The sequence below is a fragment of the Mobula hypostoma genome, chromosome 27 (genome assembly GCF_963921235.1).
Source record: "Mobula hypostoma chromosome 27, sMobHyp1.1, whole genome shotgun sequence".
Taxonomy (NCBI): domain Eukaryota; kingdom Metazoa; phylum Chordata; class Chondrichthyes; order Myliobatiformes; family Myliobatidae; genus Mobula; species Mobula hypostoma.
The window spans coordinates 5,997,619-6,014,818 of record NC_086123.1 but is presented as its reverse complement, the minus strand read 5'-3'; the positions used below and the strand labels follow the sequence as shown (position 1 = coordinate 6,014,818).

Below are 17,200 nucleotides of genomic sequence, written 5' to 3'. Positions count from 1 at the left end.
ATCTGGTTAGTCTCCAGCCCCTTGGTATGAACATAGAATTCTCCACCTTCCGGTACTTCCCTCCCCCTCCCTCCCCTATCCCATTTTCACTCTGCCCCCTCCCCCAGCTGCCTATCACCTCCCTCATGGTTCCGCCTCCTTCTACTATCCATTGTTTTTTCCCCTATTCTTTCTTCACCTTTCCTGCCTATCACCTCCCTGCTTCCCCTCCCCCACCCCTTTATCTTTCCCCTTACTAGCTTTTCATCTAGGACCTACCAGCCTTCTCCTTCCCACCCTCCCCCCACCTTCTTTATGGGGCCTCTACCCCTTCCCTCTTCAGTTCTGACAAAGGGTTCCGGCCCGAAACGTTGACTGATCATTTCCATGGATGCTGCCCGACCTGCTGAGTTCCTCCAGCGTATTGTGAGTGTAGCAGAAATTTGGAATTCTGTTCCACAAATGCAAACTGATACTATGTCTATAGTTAAATTTCATGTAAGATTGTTCAGTTTTGTTAAAAAAACATTGACAGATTGACAAAAGTATATAAGACTGTATCATTGTTCAGTTTTAATTTCATGGAGCAGTTATAGAGCCATAGGATGCATGATGGACACAAACCGTGCAGCCCAACTAGTCTATGCTGACCACAGCATCCTCCCTGCATGTTCCAGTTGCCTGCATTCAGCCCATAACCTCCCAAGCACCTCTCCTGCATATAACTATGCCTCTTTAATATTGCAACTGTGCCCACTTCGATCACTTACTCTGGCAGCTCATTCCAGATACTCCCTACTCTCTCTCTAAAAGAAGACGCTCCTTGGGTCTTAATTAAAGCTCTCCCTTCATATCTGTATTCTCTAATTTTAGCCTCCTAAACCCGGGGGCCCAGGGGGGAGAAAACCAAGACCATCCCCTTATCCATAACCCTCAGGATTTTAAAAAGTTCTTTGAGGTTATAACCTTCATTTTCCTGCACTCCAGGGAATTAAAAGTAGAGCATGGCCTACCTCTTGCTATAACTTAGGCCTTCCAGTTCAGGCAGCATCTTCATAAATCTCTTTGCACTTTCTCCAGCTTGACAGTTTTTCTCACAACCAGATACCAAAACTGTATGCAATACTTCAAGTGCGACCTTATCAATGACTTATAAATGCTCCTAATCTTGATGCCCTTACTGATAAGGCCAGCATGCTAAATGCTTTCTTCACTACTGTCTCGTTGTGTAGCTGCATTTAGTAAATTGTGCACTTATACCCCCAGTCCCTCTGTTCCACAACATTTGTCAATGCTGTGTTGCTCCCTGTCTAAGTTTTACCCAAAATGCAATTATCTAAGTTGAAATACATTTGCCATATTACTGTCTATTTCCCTAATTGATGGAGATCTCTTTGCAATTCATTATAATCTGCTTCACTATCAACAAGAGCCCAAACCCCCTTATATTAGTATCATGAGCAAACTTGCTAATCATGACATGTACATTGCATTCACAATTCAGAATCAGGTTTATTATCATGGACTTACAATTTGTTATAAAATTAAGTTTTTATTCCCCAAAAGCAGCAGTACACCAAAACATATAGATTACTGTAAAATTACAGTAAGTTACAGAAAATAAATAGTGCAAAAGACAAATAATAAGGACTTCATAAATCTGATGGCAGAGGACAAGACGATGTCCCTGAGATTGTGCGCGTGGGTCTTCAGGTTCCTGTATCTTCTCCCCAATGGTAGTAATGTGAAGATGGCATGTCCCAAATGGTGACGGTTTTTAATAATGGATGCACCTTCTTCAAGCACCACCTCTTGAAGATGTTCCTTGATGGTAGGGAAGGTATGCCTATGATGCAACTGGCTGAGTTTACAAACCTGCCACGTCTTGCGATCCTCCGCATTGGAGGCTCCATACCAGACTGAAATGTAAGCAATCAGAATACACTCCACCATACAGCTGTAGAAATTTTCAGAAATCTTTGGTGACATACCAAATCTTGTCAAACTCCTAATGAAATAGAGCCATAGATTTTACAATAAGGTATTGGGCCCAAGATCCCCTTAGATCCTCTGAGGTGTTCTAAATTCATAGTTCAAAGGAATAACTAAGCTGTCCCTATTCCCATGTACTTTGGTAGTCTCTAGCAAATCAAGGTTGACAAGTTTCCACACCAGTTCAGTAAGTTTTGAATTGGTTGTGGAGGCTAATAAGGAGCTTGAATGAAGCGGGAGGTGCCTAATTTGGACAGGCGGGTTTGCATTTTTGGAACTAATGAGTTCCTCTATACTCTAGGACAGGGGTCCCCCCAACTTTTTTGCACCGCGGACCAGACGATCCGGGGGGGGAGTGTTCAAGTCGGGTTAAACTCACCTCAACATGTCTTTTACAGTTAGGGTTGCCAACTTTCTCACTTCCAAATCAGGGACAAAAGTAGCAGTCAAATCCCGGGACACTTTACCCCAGGAAAGACCACCATGACCATGAAGCCTTGCGCGGGCGCCTGTGTGCACATGCGTGATGTGCATGTGATGTGCGCATGCACATACATGCTGATTTTTTCCCCACAAATTGCTTTTCCCTTCATCTTCCTGACTATACTGTACATACATTATTTCTACTTTATATAGGCTGTGTATTTATCATATCATTCCTGCTTTTACTATATGTTCGTGTTTATTTATTTTCGGTTTTATGTGTTATTTGGTATGATTTGTTAGGTTATTTTTGGGTCTGGATACGCTCAAAAATTTTTCCCATATAAGTTGATGGTAATTGCTTCTGCGCTTTATGCCATTGCGGCACAAAAGGTTTCATAGGAATGCTCTACCTTAGCGGGGGAAATACAGGAGAAACCAATTTGGCCCAATATACGGAATGTCCCGGCAAGTACGGGACAGTTGGCAACCCTATGTTCAAATTCAACAGTGCGTGACAGGGTATGAGGAAAGGTGCAGCTGACTCGTATCGTTTCCTCGCGGCCCGTGGTTAGGGACCACTGCGCTACGATTCAGTATGCTTGTTGACGGCACCCAAAGCTCTTGATGCCACCCTGAATATTCTTTCACAACTTAGGCAGTTATAGGTCAGGGATGTTCAAGTTCTACTTTAATTGCTGTTCAATTATACATGAATACCCACGAATAGAGCCAAAGGAACCTTATCGCTGGCTCAGATAGACAGGAAAGGCAGGGTGTCGAGAGTTGGCTGAGGTTGGATCACTCTGGGCGCCAAGCTGATTTGGAGAGGTCGAGAATGGCTTCTTCAGCAAAGAAATGATTTTGTCACGATGAAATCACCAACGATTCGTCGCGCCTGGAATGTTTCATTGCGGCAGAGCCCCGGTCCTAATTGAGGTTGGGACAATTTAAATGATAGCCCGGATAGTCTGGGAGAGTGCTGTGAGACTGCACCCGGCTGCTGTGCCTTGTGTCTGCAAACTTTGCGGCGATTTGCCCCGCTAATATGATATACTGAGGCTTTGGCCCGACTCTGGGGATTTGAATCTGAGGACTCACTTTGGTTCGAGGGGAATGCTGTTGTTGTTCTTACTCACCTATTGTTTGCATGATTTGTTTTCTCTTTCTTTGTGGGCACTGGGGGTCTCAAGGTTGCATAATTGATCCATTCTTTGATAATAAAAGCACTTTGAATCTTCGAAACGAAACAGCATTATTCCAGGGCCAGGATGCAAATCACAGTACCAATAGTCATACACAGCATAAGGCACATATAGCACATATAAGACTGCAGTAAAATAGCTACATGCAAAAAAATTAGTCCAAGTCCCTGTGCTCATGAATGTTGCAGCAGTCTGCAGTTGAGTACAACACATTCTGCTAGGGGACAGCACCGACTCCTGCATGGACGCTGAGCCACACTGCCTCCCACACTTCAGTGGAGCGTGCTGACTCCGAAGCCTCTCTCTTGGGTGGCTGCAGGCAGGCAACACCATGGCTTGAGGCCTCGTCCTTACCACTACTGAGGCCATGCAGCTGCTGCACTCTCTGCCCCCTCCATTCATCAATAAACCAGTGAATCATCCTTGCAGCATTCCACACCACCAATGTCCAACAACCAAGGCAATCACTTGCCGTTAGACTGCACGCCTCCTTCGTGCACCCACTCCAAAGCCTCTCTGATGCAGGCAGCAGCAGCACGGTCCTCACTAAGTCCAGCTTCCTCAGTTTCTCCGCCAATAAGCAACTCGCTGATTGCGTAGCCTGCAGTACTGTAAATTCTTAATGTACAGCAAGGTCTTGTGATCGTAAAAAAATATGTTTAGAAGAAAGAGGCCGGTGCGTCCAAGCACACCACCATCTTACGAGAAGATGTTGGCTTGGGAGAATTCATGGGTGAATTTGAAGAATTTTTCTGCAGGTTGGACCTCTCCAGTACTTTGCTGTGAATATGTATGTCTCAGAAGCAGACCGAATGATATAGAGCACTCCTGTCCTCCGTGCTGTTTTGGGTGTTTTGATCTTCCAGTAACTCTTTTGCCTAGACAGCCAAAGGTTCAGCTAGTGATGGTGAATTTTATCATGGACATCTACCTACACAGGGTGACAGGGAGATAGGGAAAGCAACAGCAGTAACTAGAGAGGGAATACCAAGTGACACTGAGGTGAGCAATCAGCAGTGACAGAAGGACTAGCGGCCAGGAGTCACCAAACACAGAGTTTACCAGCTTGAGCAGGATTACTGAAAATAATTGGTTAAGGTGAGAGCACAAGGTCACAGAGTCTTAGAAAAGTACAGTACAGCACAGAAACAGGCCCTTTGGCCTGTCCGGTCTGTGCCGAACCATTTAAGCTGCCAACTCCCTTCCCATCGACCTGTACCGGACCATAGCCCTCAAGGGTGAAAGGAGAACATTGAAGACATTAAAAGCAGCATCACTTTGGTGGAACAAGTGAACAGGTGGCTTACACAGCTTGCTATCAACATAGGCATATCTCTATACTCGTGACTGTGTAGCCAAGCACAGCTCAAACACCATAAGACTAAGGAGCAGAACTAGGTTATTCAGCCCACAAGCCTGTTCGTCATTCCATCATGGCTAATTTATTATCCTTCTCAATACAATTCTTCTGCCTTCTCCCTGAAACTTTTGATGCCCTTAATAATCAAGAACCTAGCAACCTTCACTTTAAATATACCAAATGACCTCCTCCATAGCTGTCTGTGGCAATCTATTCCACAGATTCACCACCATCTGACTACAAAAATCCCTTCTCATTTCTGTTCTTAAGGAACACCCTGGTACTCTGAGTCTGTGCCCAGTGGTGCTAGACACACCACTATAGGAAACATTCCATCGAAGTCCACTCTATAGTCATCGAAGCCTTTCAATATTCAATAGGTTTCAATGAGATTCCACCCCCCCCCCCAAGTTCTTCTAAACTCTAGCCAGTACAGGCCCAGAACCATCAAATGCTCTTTATACGTTCACCTTTTTCACCTTTTCCACCTTTTCATTCCCAGGATCATTTCTATGAACCTACTCTGGACCCTCTCCAATGCCACCAAATGCTTTCTTAAATAAGGAGCCCAAAATTGCTCACAATACTCCAAGTGCGATCTGACCAATCCTTATGAAGCCTCAACATTACATCCTTGCTTTTATATTCTAGTGCTCCAAAAATCAACGCTAACATTGCATTTGCCTTCCTTACCACTGACTAACCTTTAGGGAATCCTGCACGAAGATTCCGAAATCCCTTTACACCTATGATTTCTAAAATTATTGCTCCCATTTAGAAACGTCTATGTCTTTTATTCCTTCTACCAAAGCACATGACCACACAATTCTGTACACTGTATTCCATCTGCCACCTTCTTGCCCATTTTCCTAATCTGTCCAAGTCCTTCTGCAGACTCCCTGCTTTCTCAGCATACCTGCCACTCTACCCATCTTTGTATCACCTGCAAACTTGGCCACAAGTCATCAATTCCATCATCCAAATCATTGACGGATAGTATGAAAAGAAGTGTTCCAAACAATGACCCTGCGGAACACCAGTAATCACCGGCAGCCAACTAGAAAAGGCCCCCTTTATTCCCACTCTCTGCCCTCTCCCAATCTTCTATCCATGTTGACATCTTTTCTGTGATACCATAGGCTTTTAAAAAAAAAATCATGTTTACCAGTCTCATTGCCGCACCTTGTCAAAGACTTTCTGAAAATCCAAGTAAACAACAATCCACTGAACCTCCTTTGCATATCTTGCCTGTAATTTCCTCAAGGAATTGCCCGTAGAGAAACCACGCTGACTTCAGCCTATTTTATCATGCGCCTCTTCCCAACCACTTAAGTCAGACTAACTGGCCTATAACTTCCTTTCTTTTGCCTCCTTCCCTTCTTAAAGAGTGGAGTGACATTGTCAATTTTCCAGTCATCCAGAACCATTCCTGAATCTAGTGATTATTGAAAGATCACTACTAATGATGCCACAATCTATATAAATTCTCAGATTACACCACTGTTGTTGGTAAAACAGATTGACCACTTGTCACTGCACATAAATGGTTCCTCCGTGGAGAAAGTTAGGAGCACGGTATTGGAAAACAGTGTATAATTTGTATGAAAGAGAGCATAAGGTTATAGAAAATGTAAGAAAGAACAAATCTGTGGCAGATAATTACAAAATTGGGGAGGGTGAAAAAGAATGCAGGATCATCCAGCCAGGATTAAAGAGAGAGGAGAATATTTGCTCAGTGCTGAACAACTTTGGCAGGGGCGAGGGCGCCACGGTAGAGTAGTGGTTATTACAATGCCATTACAGCTTGGGGCAACGGAGTTTAGCGTTCAATTCTGGTGTCCTCTGTAAGAAAGTTTGTACGTTCCTACCCGTGTGCGCGTGGATTTCTGGCGGGTGCTCCGGTTTCTTCTCACAGTCCAATACAGATGAGTCGTTGTAAATTATCCAGCCATTAGGCTAGGTTTTAATAGATGGGTTGCTGGGTGGCACGGCTCAAAGGGCTGGAAGGGCCCGTTCTGCACTGTACCTCTAAATAAAATAATGTGTGCAGGTTCAGAGGCTGCTATTTGAAATTTATTTAAATGCATTAAGATATATTTTTAAATAATTTAAATTTTTTCTTAGTGAACCCAAGAAAAGCATCTGGAAGAGACACATACTGAAAGACCTGTGCTAATCAGCTGGCTGGAGTGTCCACTGAGATCTTTAACCCCTCGCTTCAGCAGTCTAGGTACCCACCTACTTAAAGTGGCTTCAATTATACTGGTGCTTAAGAAGTATGTGGTAACCTACCTCAAAGACTGTCATCCAGCAGCACTCACTACCTGAGTGATGAAGTGTTTTGAGAAGCTGGTGATGAAACACATCAACTCCTGCCTGAGAAGCAACTTGGATCTGCTCCAATTTGCCTTCTGGTGCAACAGGTCCACAGCGGATACCATCTCATTGGCTTTTCCGGACAGCAAAGGTGCACACATCAGGATGTTCCTTATCAACTACAGCTCGGCATTCAATACCATCAAAACTAATCAATAAGCTTCAAGACCTTGGTCTCAATATGTCCTTTGTGTAATTGGACCCTCGATTTTCTCACTTGCAGAACTCATTCAGTTCAAATTGGCAACATCTCTTCCATCAGCACAGGTGCACCACAGGGCTGTGTGCTTAGCCCCCTGCTCTACTCACTTTACACTTATGACTGTGAGGCTAAGCACAGCCCTAATGCCAGATTCAAGTTTGCTGATGATACCACTATTATTATCCCTCAACCATCAAGCTCTTGAACCAAAGGGGGATAACTTCACTCAACTTCACTTATCCCATCACTGAAATGTTCCCACAACGTAACAAACTCACTTTCAAGGATTCTTCAGTTCATGTTCTTAATATTTATCACTTTTAAAATGTATTATTATTTTCATTTTGTATTTGCATACTTTGTTGGCTTTTGCACACTGGTCAAACTGCCAAGCCGGTGTGGTCTGTCATTGGTTCTATTATGGTCATTATTCTATTTGAATTTATTGTGTATGCTCACTAGTAAATGAATCTCAGGATTGTATATGGTGACATATATGTACTTTGTTAACAAATTTACCTTGAACTTTTGAACTTTGAAGTACCAGATTATAATTAGATCATGGCTTAATTTAGTACACCAGGACAATATCCAAAGTCATCAATTAATCCTGTATAATTTTTTTGTCACCCTAATCTTCATTTATCGTTTTGAAAATGCTTGTCCATGACTCTGACCAATTAAACCACGGTTTCATTGTACTGTAGGTATACTGAAACCTGCACACTGACTCCTTATTCTCTGCCTATGTAATGCACTGTTTAAACATTAACTAACCAAAAATTGTCAATAAGCCCAAGCTTCCCTGCAGGTACTTACACGAAAAGGTCTTCAGCCTCCCATTTCAGCGCGTCAGCCGTATTTGGGACGCTGTCGTTAGGCTGGATCCCGTTGTGTTGGGAGTAAATAACGTACAACGTAACGCGAACTCGCCCGTCTCCGATTTGCCGTTGTGTATTGTGGGTTTTGCAGTTTCGCTGGACACCACAGTTCGGTTCTGGTTCTGGGAACCTGGAGCCTTCAGAACTACAACTCCCATGGGGCCGCACTGGTAGGCTGGTGATCAACGTCAGGCTGCGCGTGAGCGGGCGTATTGAAATGGCGGCGGCCCTGGAAACGGGTAGTTCCGACTCGGACGGCTCGGAGGAGCTGTCCCGGTTCAGAGAGGCGGCCTGGAGTGTCGATGCTCGGCCGGCGACAGGTACTGCAGACCTCTTAGCGAATTTCCAGCTGGATTTGTTCCAGTTCTACCTTGGTTTGCTTTGCAATCTCTTTAATAAGTGTGCATCTCTAGACCATTTTAAATCCAGTTTAAAGTACCTTAAAATTAATTGCATAGTTTCTAGACGTTCATCGAGGATGCATACCCTTTACTTCTGAATGATTTACCATTTCGTTTTTAATGACGCCCCCACTTGTCTCGAAGCTGTCGAATTGTCACAAAAAAAAACTTGTTCCCTAACATCCTTTGGAGTAGGAAATCTTGCCATGCTTTCCTGACCTGGGTTATATGTGATTGTAAACACGTCGGTGTGGTTGACTATACCTCCTTAGTACAGCGACAGGAAGAGTTGATAGTAAGTTCTGGTAGTGCCTGCGACATCTACATATAATGCGTAAAATATTTTTAGATTTGAATGTACTGATTCATATTTGAGACTTTTCATGTTACTCATGATCACTTTAAGTCTTGCTCTCGCGAGCTCCTCGTGTGTTAACCCTTTCATTCCTGGGATCATTCTCATGAACCTCTTCTGGACCCTCTCCAATGTCAGTACATCTTTTCTTAGACAAGGGGCACAAAACGGCTCACAGTACTCCAAATGTGATTTCTGACCAATGCCTAATAAAGCTTCAGCATTACATCATTCCTTTTGTATTCTAGTCGTCTTGAAATCAATGCTAACATTGAGTTGGTAGTAAGGAAGGCAAACACAGTCTGCAAGTTAACCTTTAAAGAATCCTACACTAGGTCTTCAAAGCCCCTTCACACCTCTGATTAATGCAATTCTGATGGTAGCAATGAGAAGAAGGCATAGCTTGGATCTTGGGGATCCTTGACAATAAATGATACCTTTATGAGACAGCACGTCCTGTCAATGAAGGAGAGCTGTGCCTGTGATGGACTGGGCTGGACTATTCTCTTGCACTGGAATTGCTGTGCCGGGCCGTGATGCAGCCTGTCAGGATGCTTTCTATGGTGCATGTGAAGATGATTATCAGTATGTTTAGCTAAATGACAAATTTCCTTAAGCTCTGAGAATGTAGAAGTGTTGGTGCCCTTTATGATTGCATAAACCTGTTGGACCCAAGACGAGTCAACCAAGACATTAATGCCTAGAAATTTGAAGCTGCTAACTTTACCACAGAACCACCACCAAAAATGTGCATACAGCCTCGTGACTTTTCTGGTCAATGAATGATTTATTGGTTTAGTGTTGTGGCACAACTGAACCTGGTGTCATATCTCTCCTTTGTGCAGACTCAACTCTACCCATTACGTGGCCAACAATGGTGATGTCTTCTCTGAATTTGCAAATGGTATTGGAGCTGTAGTTAACCATAGTTCTGCGTGTGAAGAGTGGCGCAAGGCTGTGTCGTCCGTGTGGAATGCGTGGGTTTCTCCCCAATGCTCTGGTGTCCTCCCACAGTCCAAAGGCATACTGGGTAGGTTAATTGGTCATTGTAAATTGTCCCATGATTAGGTTAGGGTTAATGGGGTTTGTTGGAAGTTGCTAGAGGGGTGCAGCTCATAGGATCAAAAGGTCCTACTCCACGCTGTATTGCTATTAAAAATAAAAATAAGCACTCAGCCCTGTGTTGATGGTTAGTGAGGAGGAGATATTGTTACCTATCCATTCCAATAAGGAAGTCAAAGATCCAGTTGCAAAGGCGGACACTGTTTCAAAGGTACATTTAATGCCAGAGAAATGTATACAATATACATCCTGAAATGCTTTTTCTTCACAACCATCCACGAAAACAGAGATGGATCAGAAGTGGAGGGAGTGAGCAATTTCAAGTTCTTTGGTGTTAATATTTCTGAAGACCTAACCTGGTGCCAACATACCAATGTAGCTATAAAGAAGGCAAGACAGCGGCTCTTGTTTCATTAGGAGTTTGAAGAGATTTTGTATGTCACCTAAAACGTTGGCAAATTTCTATGTATATTTCTCTATATTATCACGTATTACATTGTGCTGCTGCTGCAAAGACAGATTTCACAACATATGCCAGTAATGTTAAACTTGATTCTGATTCTTCAGACCTGGTACAAAATCCCTGATCTACTTGGCAGCTATGCTGCCTGCCCTCAATGTGCTCTTGAAACCTGGATTTCCTACAATATATATCTTGATGCTGAAAAAATCCAACCCGCTTTTTGTACAAAATCGTTCTAATTCATTGGAAAGGTAGGTAAAGCAAAGTTGTTGTCTTCCAGGCTAACAGCCCAATACTGAATGTCTTTAGTTATATTCACTGGACTACTGTGGGTCAGTACATGCCCAAGGCCCGGTTCTTTAAATGGACTCTGTTCCACATTCTATTATGGAAAGAGATTGCCAGGCAGATATGCCGGTAAGGATTCAAGGATGTGCTGAAAGCCTCCCCCGAAGAAATACAATGTCTCCACTGACTCCTGGGGAGCTCTGGCTGATGACTGCTTAGGATGATGGCGATTTGAGATGGTATTAAGATCTTTGGGATAATTGCTCTGTGTTGGGGTGGGGGGGAGAACACCTCTTGATTCTTCCTTAAATTTCTCACCTCTCAATTTAAACTTGTGGCCTCTGGTTCTGTACTCTGCTCTGGGGAAAACGATTCTGACAAACTTAAAGTTTCCCCTCATCGTGCTATGTTCTAGTGAGATTCACCCAGCCTATCCAATCTCTCCTTATAAACTACTATTCTTCATTCCGGGCAGCATCCTGGTGAATACCCTCTGCACTCTCTGTTGCTACCACATACTGTACGATGGTCACCAGAACTATACACATTACACAAAGGCAGTCCAATCAATGTTTTGTGCAACTGCTTCACGACATCCCAGCTCTTATTCTCAGTGTTTCAGCCTTCGAAGGCAAGCATACCAAACATCTGCACACTTGTGCTGACACTTTCAGGGAGCTGTGAGCTTGCATCCCATGAACTCTCTCTAAATTAAACCTCCTGAAGTCCTGCCATTTATTCTAAATGTCTGGCCAAAGTACATAATCTCTCAACTGTCTGAATTAAATTCTTTATGCCAGTGTTCTGCCTATTTATTTTAGTTCATCAGTGTTCCACTGTATCCTTGGACAGCCCACTTCATTAAATACCAGTCCTAATTTGTGTACCATCTGCAAACTTCAGGTTTGGGTAACTCCTTAGTCCCTTTTAAACCATGAAATATTTTAGTTTCAGCCACTTTGCACTTCAATATTTAGTCTTGATCCCAAAAACATAAAAACATTATGGATTCTTTCAAATGGATTAGCTTCCTATTCATAAATCATAATTGTCTTTAATATTTTCCTTCACTAGCTGAGACCAGTGAAGAGAAGAGCACTTCAGCGTCAACAAAACCAAGTTGCAGGTACGGTATATATGCATAAACTTCGTCTATATTTGGTAATATTTTCCATTCAAAAGTCAGAATATGTGGGAATTTTGATCTTGCTGCAAGAGTTATGTTTTATTTTTGTGATAACGAAACATTAAACAAATACAGTTCTTGAAATATTTTTTAATGTTTGCATGACAAGGAGAAATCTTTGTCACTTCCAAAGAACTATATAGGTTTAAGATGGGAGCCTTTTTGTTTTCTAATGAATGTTCCTGGTATTTGGGTAACAATGGCAAGGCTGTATTTATTTTTGATTCCTGGTTGCTCTGAGAAATTCTCCTGTATCAAAGATAATATCAGGAGCAGAGACCTAACATTGCTTCTCCTTTTTTATTATTATCATCATCATGTGGCATGTCATATGATGTAGGCGATCATGGTCCTTGACCGTGATTGTTCTTGGCAAATTTTTCTACAGAAGTGGTTTGACATTGCTGCCTTCTGGGCAGTGTCTTTACAAGACAGGTGACCCCAGCCATTAACAATACTCTTCAGAGATTGTCTGCCTGGCACCAGTGGTTGCATATCCAGGACTTGTGATATGCATCAGCTGCTCATACGACCATCCATTACCTGTTCCTGTGGCTGATCAGGGGGTTAAGCAGGTGCTACACCTTGCCCAAGAGTGACCTACAGTCTAGTAGAGGGAAGGAGCATCTTGCACCTCCTTTGGTAGAAACTTATCTCTGCCCCACACTTTATATCACTTAATATTTATTGAAATGCATCTATAAAACTAATACCATTGAAGGAGAGCCATCACCGCATGGTCCACAAAGACTTACTCAAGATGTAGTTTCAGCAATGTATGCTTTGAGTTCTGGAGCTTCTCCTGAGATTTCAGATTTTATCACTCAACGTAACTGTCACCTTTCCTAATGTCTGCTCCAGTGTCCTGAGTTGATCTTTGCCTGATGATGCTGTTTGGTCAAAGTTTAATGTAAATTACCTTGTTATTAAAATGTCATAATTATATGGTGTGCGATTAGGTTTTTTTTGTGTAAAACTTAATTGCTATAAAATGGAAGTAGACAAATGCACTGTTAATAACAAATTTGGAATTGCATTTTTGATTGTTTTGCAGTCAGAGCCTTGTTGTGACTTCAGAATTACAAGTGTCCTTCAGGGAAAAAATGTTGTGAATTTTCTCTCCCTGTGGTAAAATGTTCATTTAATTTGTTCTTCCCATAGGCAAAATCAAGATAATCAGCAGCACAATGCAAATGAGCTGCAGACAACACCAGAATTCAGAAATCACGTTGCTAAAAGGCTGGGCATCTTTCTAGATAGGTAGGAAACAAAATGAATAATTTTGCATCAGGTTCTTGTGTATGTCGCTGCTGTGTTTCTGATCTTTGCATTCCCAGTGTCTACTGTTGTCTAGAGTTAAAACACTTTATTTTTAATCATAAACAAGTTTGGAGAAATGCATCAAATATTCTTCTATGTGGTCTAAATGTATGGCCTTAATGTTTTCAGTACTGTTCTAGAGGATGCATCTCTGCTTTTGAGCAGTTATATGCAGAGGTTCCTGGGAGTCAGTTGCAATTTTTAACAAAAGTTTGAGCACATCCTTGAGGCTTTTCCTCTCCTTCTGGTAGTCTTCAACCAAACATTGTTTGGAATAAGTGTCTATTTCACAAGTCAGGCGTTGGGTAGGTAAATGACATGGCCAGGCCTACAGAGTGTCAGAGAACAACTAGAGTTTCGATGCTGGGAATGTTGGCCTAGGAGGTGGTGCTGATTTTAATTTGCTATCTTCTGCTGTTGATCTGAGGAAATGTTACTTGTGCTCAAAAGAAAATTTACTTTGAACTTTGATTATCAAAATATATGTGTGTCACTTGTACATCCTGAGATTAATGTTCTTGTGGGCATACTCAAGAAATCTATAGAATAGTAACTATAACAGGATTGATGAAAGGTCAACCAGAATGCAGAAGGCAACAAAATGCAAATATAAATAAATGGCAATAAGTAACAAGAACATGAGGTTGTCCTTGAAAGTGCGACTCTAGGTTGTGGGAACATTTCAGTGATGGGGCAAGTGATGTTGAGTGTAGTTATACCCTTTTTATTCAAGAGCCTGATGGTTGAGGGGTAGAAACTGTTCTTGAACCTGGTGGTGCAAGTCCTGAGGCTCTTGTACCTTCTATTTGATGGTAGCAGCGAGAAGAGAGCACGATGGGTGGTGGGGATCTCTGGATGCTGCTTCCCTATGACAGCGTTTCTTGTAGATGTAATCAATGATTGGGGGGGGGGAGGCTTTACCTGTGACGTACTGGGCCAAATCCACTGCTTTTGTAGAATTTTCCATTCATAGGCATTGATGTTTCCATACAAGGCTGGTATGCAGCCAGTCAATATACTCTCCACTACAGACCGATAGAAGTTTGTCAAAATTTAGGTGTCATGCCAAATCTCTGCAAACTCCTAACGAAGTAGAGGTGCTGACATGCTTTCTTTACAACTGCCCTTGTGCGCTGGGTCCAGGGCAGATCCTCTGAAATAGCAACACCAAGGAATTTAAAGTTGCTAACCCTTTCTGCCTCAGATCTTCCGATGAGAACTGGTTCATTGACCTCTGGTTTCCCTTTCCTGAAGTCTATAATCAGTTCCTCGGTCTTGCTGACATTGAGTGAGAGGTTGCTGTTACGATACTTAGCCTGATTTTCTTTGGAAGATTAGCGGAAACCAATCACAATCAGAAGTATCCTTTTCATGTCCCAGTATTGGAAATGATCAGCGTGGTCTCTGATGCATGATTGAAGAAACCCTGTAAAACGTGGTCTCACAACATCTGATTGCAATTGTGCGGTAAACATTTGCAAGCTCACTTGAGCATCTAGTGGTGAAAATCGGTACTTCAGTAGGAACATAAATTAGCTGAAATCATCAACATCTTAAATTAACTTTAAAGTTGAGTCATAAATCACAGAAACAGGACCTGTAGCCCACTATATGCATGCTGACCTTTATGCCCATTTACAGTAATGGCATCTGCCTGCATTAGAATTATATCCTTTGTTTTGCCTAGTTAAATGCCTCTTGATGTAACTTCATCTCCTCTGATAGTATTTTCCAGATATCAAGCATTCCCTGTGAAGAACTTGCCTCATGGATTCCCTTTAAAACTTCTTGCTCTAAATTTCTAGTTTTTTTTTGTTGCTGTATCATAGGATACAATAACATTGACTCTAGGTTAATAGAAGAGAAAATCCTGTGTATTTTTTTTTTAACTGCCACCTTCTACCTTTCTGTGGAGATGCTTTCAACATCCTTTCTTTGGTTGTGTCTTCCCCTGTCTTATTCCATTAACCTAAACACAGTTCCTCACACACTACTGCAGCGGTCCCCAACTGCCGGGCCGCAGAGCATGTGCTACCGGGCCGCTAGGAAACGATATGAGTCAGCTGCACCTTTCCTCGTTCCCTGTCACGCACTGTTGAACTTGAACATAGGGTTGCCAATTGTCCCATATTTGCCGGGACATCCCGTATATTGGGCTAAATTGGTTTGTCCCGTACGGGACCGCCCTTGGCCTGTATTTCCCCCCGCTAAGGTAGAGAGTTCCTATGAAACCTTGCGTGCCAAAATAGCGTGAAACGAAGAAGCAATTACCATTAATTTATCCCAGACCCAGAAAATAACCTACAAATCATACCAAATAACACATAAAACCGAAAATAACATTAACATATAGTGAAAGCAGGAATGACATGATAAATACACAGCCTATTTCAAGTTGAAATAATGTATGTACAGTATAGTCGGGAAGATGAAGGCAAAACCGATTTGTGGGGGAAAAATCGGCACGTACTCGCATGTGCATGTCACGCATGCGCACACAGGTGCCCGCGCAAGGCTTCATGGTAGTCTTTCTTGGGGTGAAGTGTCCCAGGATTTGACTGCTACTTTTGTCCCTTATTTGGAAGTGAGAAAGTTGGCAACCCTCACTGTAAAAGACATGTTGAGGTGAGTTTAACCCTACCTGATCTCCCCCCCACCCCATCTGCCGGTCTGCAAGAATATGGTTAATATTAAACCAGTCTGCAGTGCAAAAAAGATTGGGGACCCCTGCACTACTGGACCCATTATTCTTCCATTACTCTGATGCAGTCCCCTCACTGAGACTGCAGAGACCACATACTGTCAGGCCATCATTAACTCTTTATAACCCACTCCCAGCAATGAGGTCTACAGCAGAATCGATTGCTAACAGATCCCACCCAGCTCTCAAACCTGACCTCTTCCGCCATGGGTACATTCTCCACTGACTTTCCCAGCGCAGTAACTTGCTGGTGGGTTCCCACGCCTACTGTTGTACCCCAGGGTCCAGGACCAGCTCCTCTTCAAAGTTCAGTACATACATGTTACCACATACAACCCTGAGATTCTTTTTCCTCTGGGCATACTCAGCAAACTCTACAGAATAGCAGCTGTAAGCAGGATCCATGGAAAGAGCACAGAAGACACATTGTGCAAATGCAAATATAAATAAATAGCAATATATAACAAGAGCATGAACTAACAAGATAAATAGTCCTTAAAGTGCGATCATTGGTTGCGGGAATATCTCAATAGGTGAGTAGTTATCCTCTTTTGTCCAAAAGCCTCCACATCCGGCTCCTTGCCCCTCCACTGAGGGGAATAGACTAAAGCCCCCCCGCCCAATAGTTCAGCTTGTTAATAGCAGTTCATCTCAAATGGACCCAGCACCATTATGGGGTGCCACCAGGCCCTCAGATTTGGGGTCCTTAGTAATAAACACTCCACTTTGCTCTTTGGCCAGGTTGAGTTTGATAGTGTCCATCTCTTTGAACAAACAAGAGTTTGTTTTGAACTTTATCTTGTATTGTCTTCAAAGCAAAAAGAGAATTCTAGTTATGTTCAGTTTCTTTTCCAGGTTTCTGTAATTTCCTTTACTCCTTGATCAAATGGGAACTTTGCATTCCTCTGATTTGGATTCTGTGAATATTTCAACTCTCTTCACATCATTGTCGTCAGCTATGTCTCGGCATGAAGTCTCTGATATCTGCAATCTTCTGATATCTGCA

The 17,200-nt window shown here is 42.6% G+C and overlaps 1 protein-coding gene across 1 annotated transcript in view; it reads left to right on the top strand.

The window, feature by feature from the left end:
* The first annotated feature begins 8,611 nt into the window (after positions 1-8,611).
* c27h12orf43 (chromosome 27 C12orf43 homolog) overlaps positions 8,612-17,200 on the top strand; it is a 30,487-nt gene continuing 21,898 nt past the window's right edge. The window contains exons 1-3 of the mRNA XM_063034059.1: positions 8,612-8,738; positions 12,062-12,113; positions 13,335-13,433. Coding sequence (XP_062890129.1) covers positions 8,636-8,738; positions 12,062-12,113; positions 13,335-13,433 — 254 coding nt within the window. The 5' untranslated portion in view covers positions 8,612-8,635. The remainder of the gene's footprint in view (positions 8,739-12,061; positions 12,114-13,334; positions 13,434-17,200) is intronic.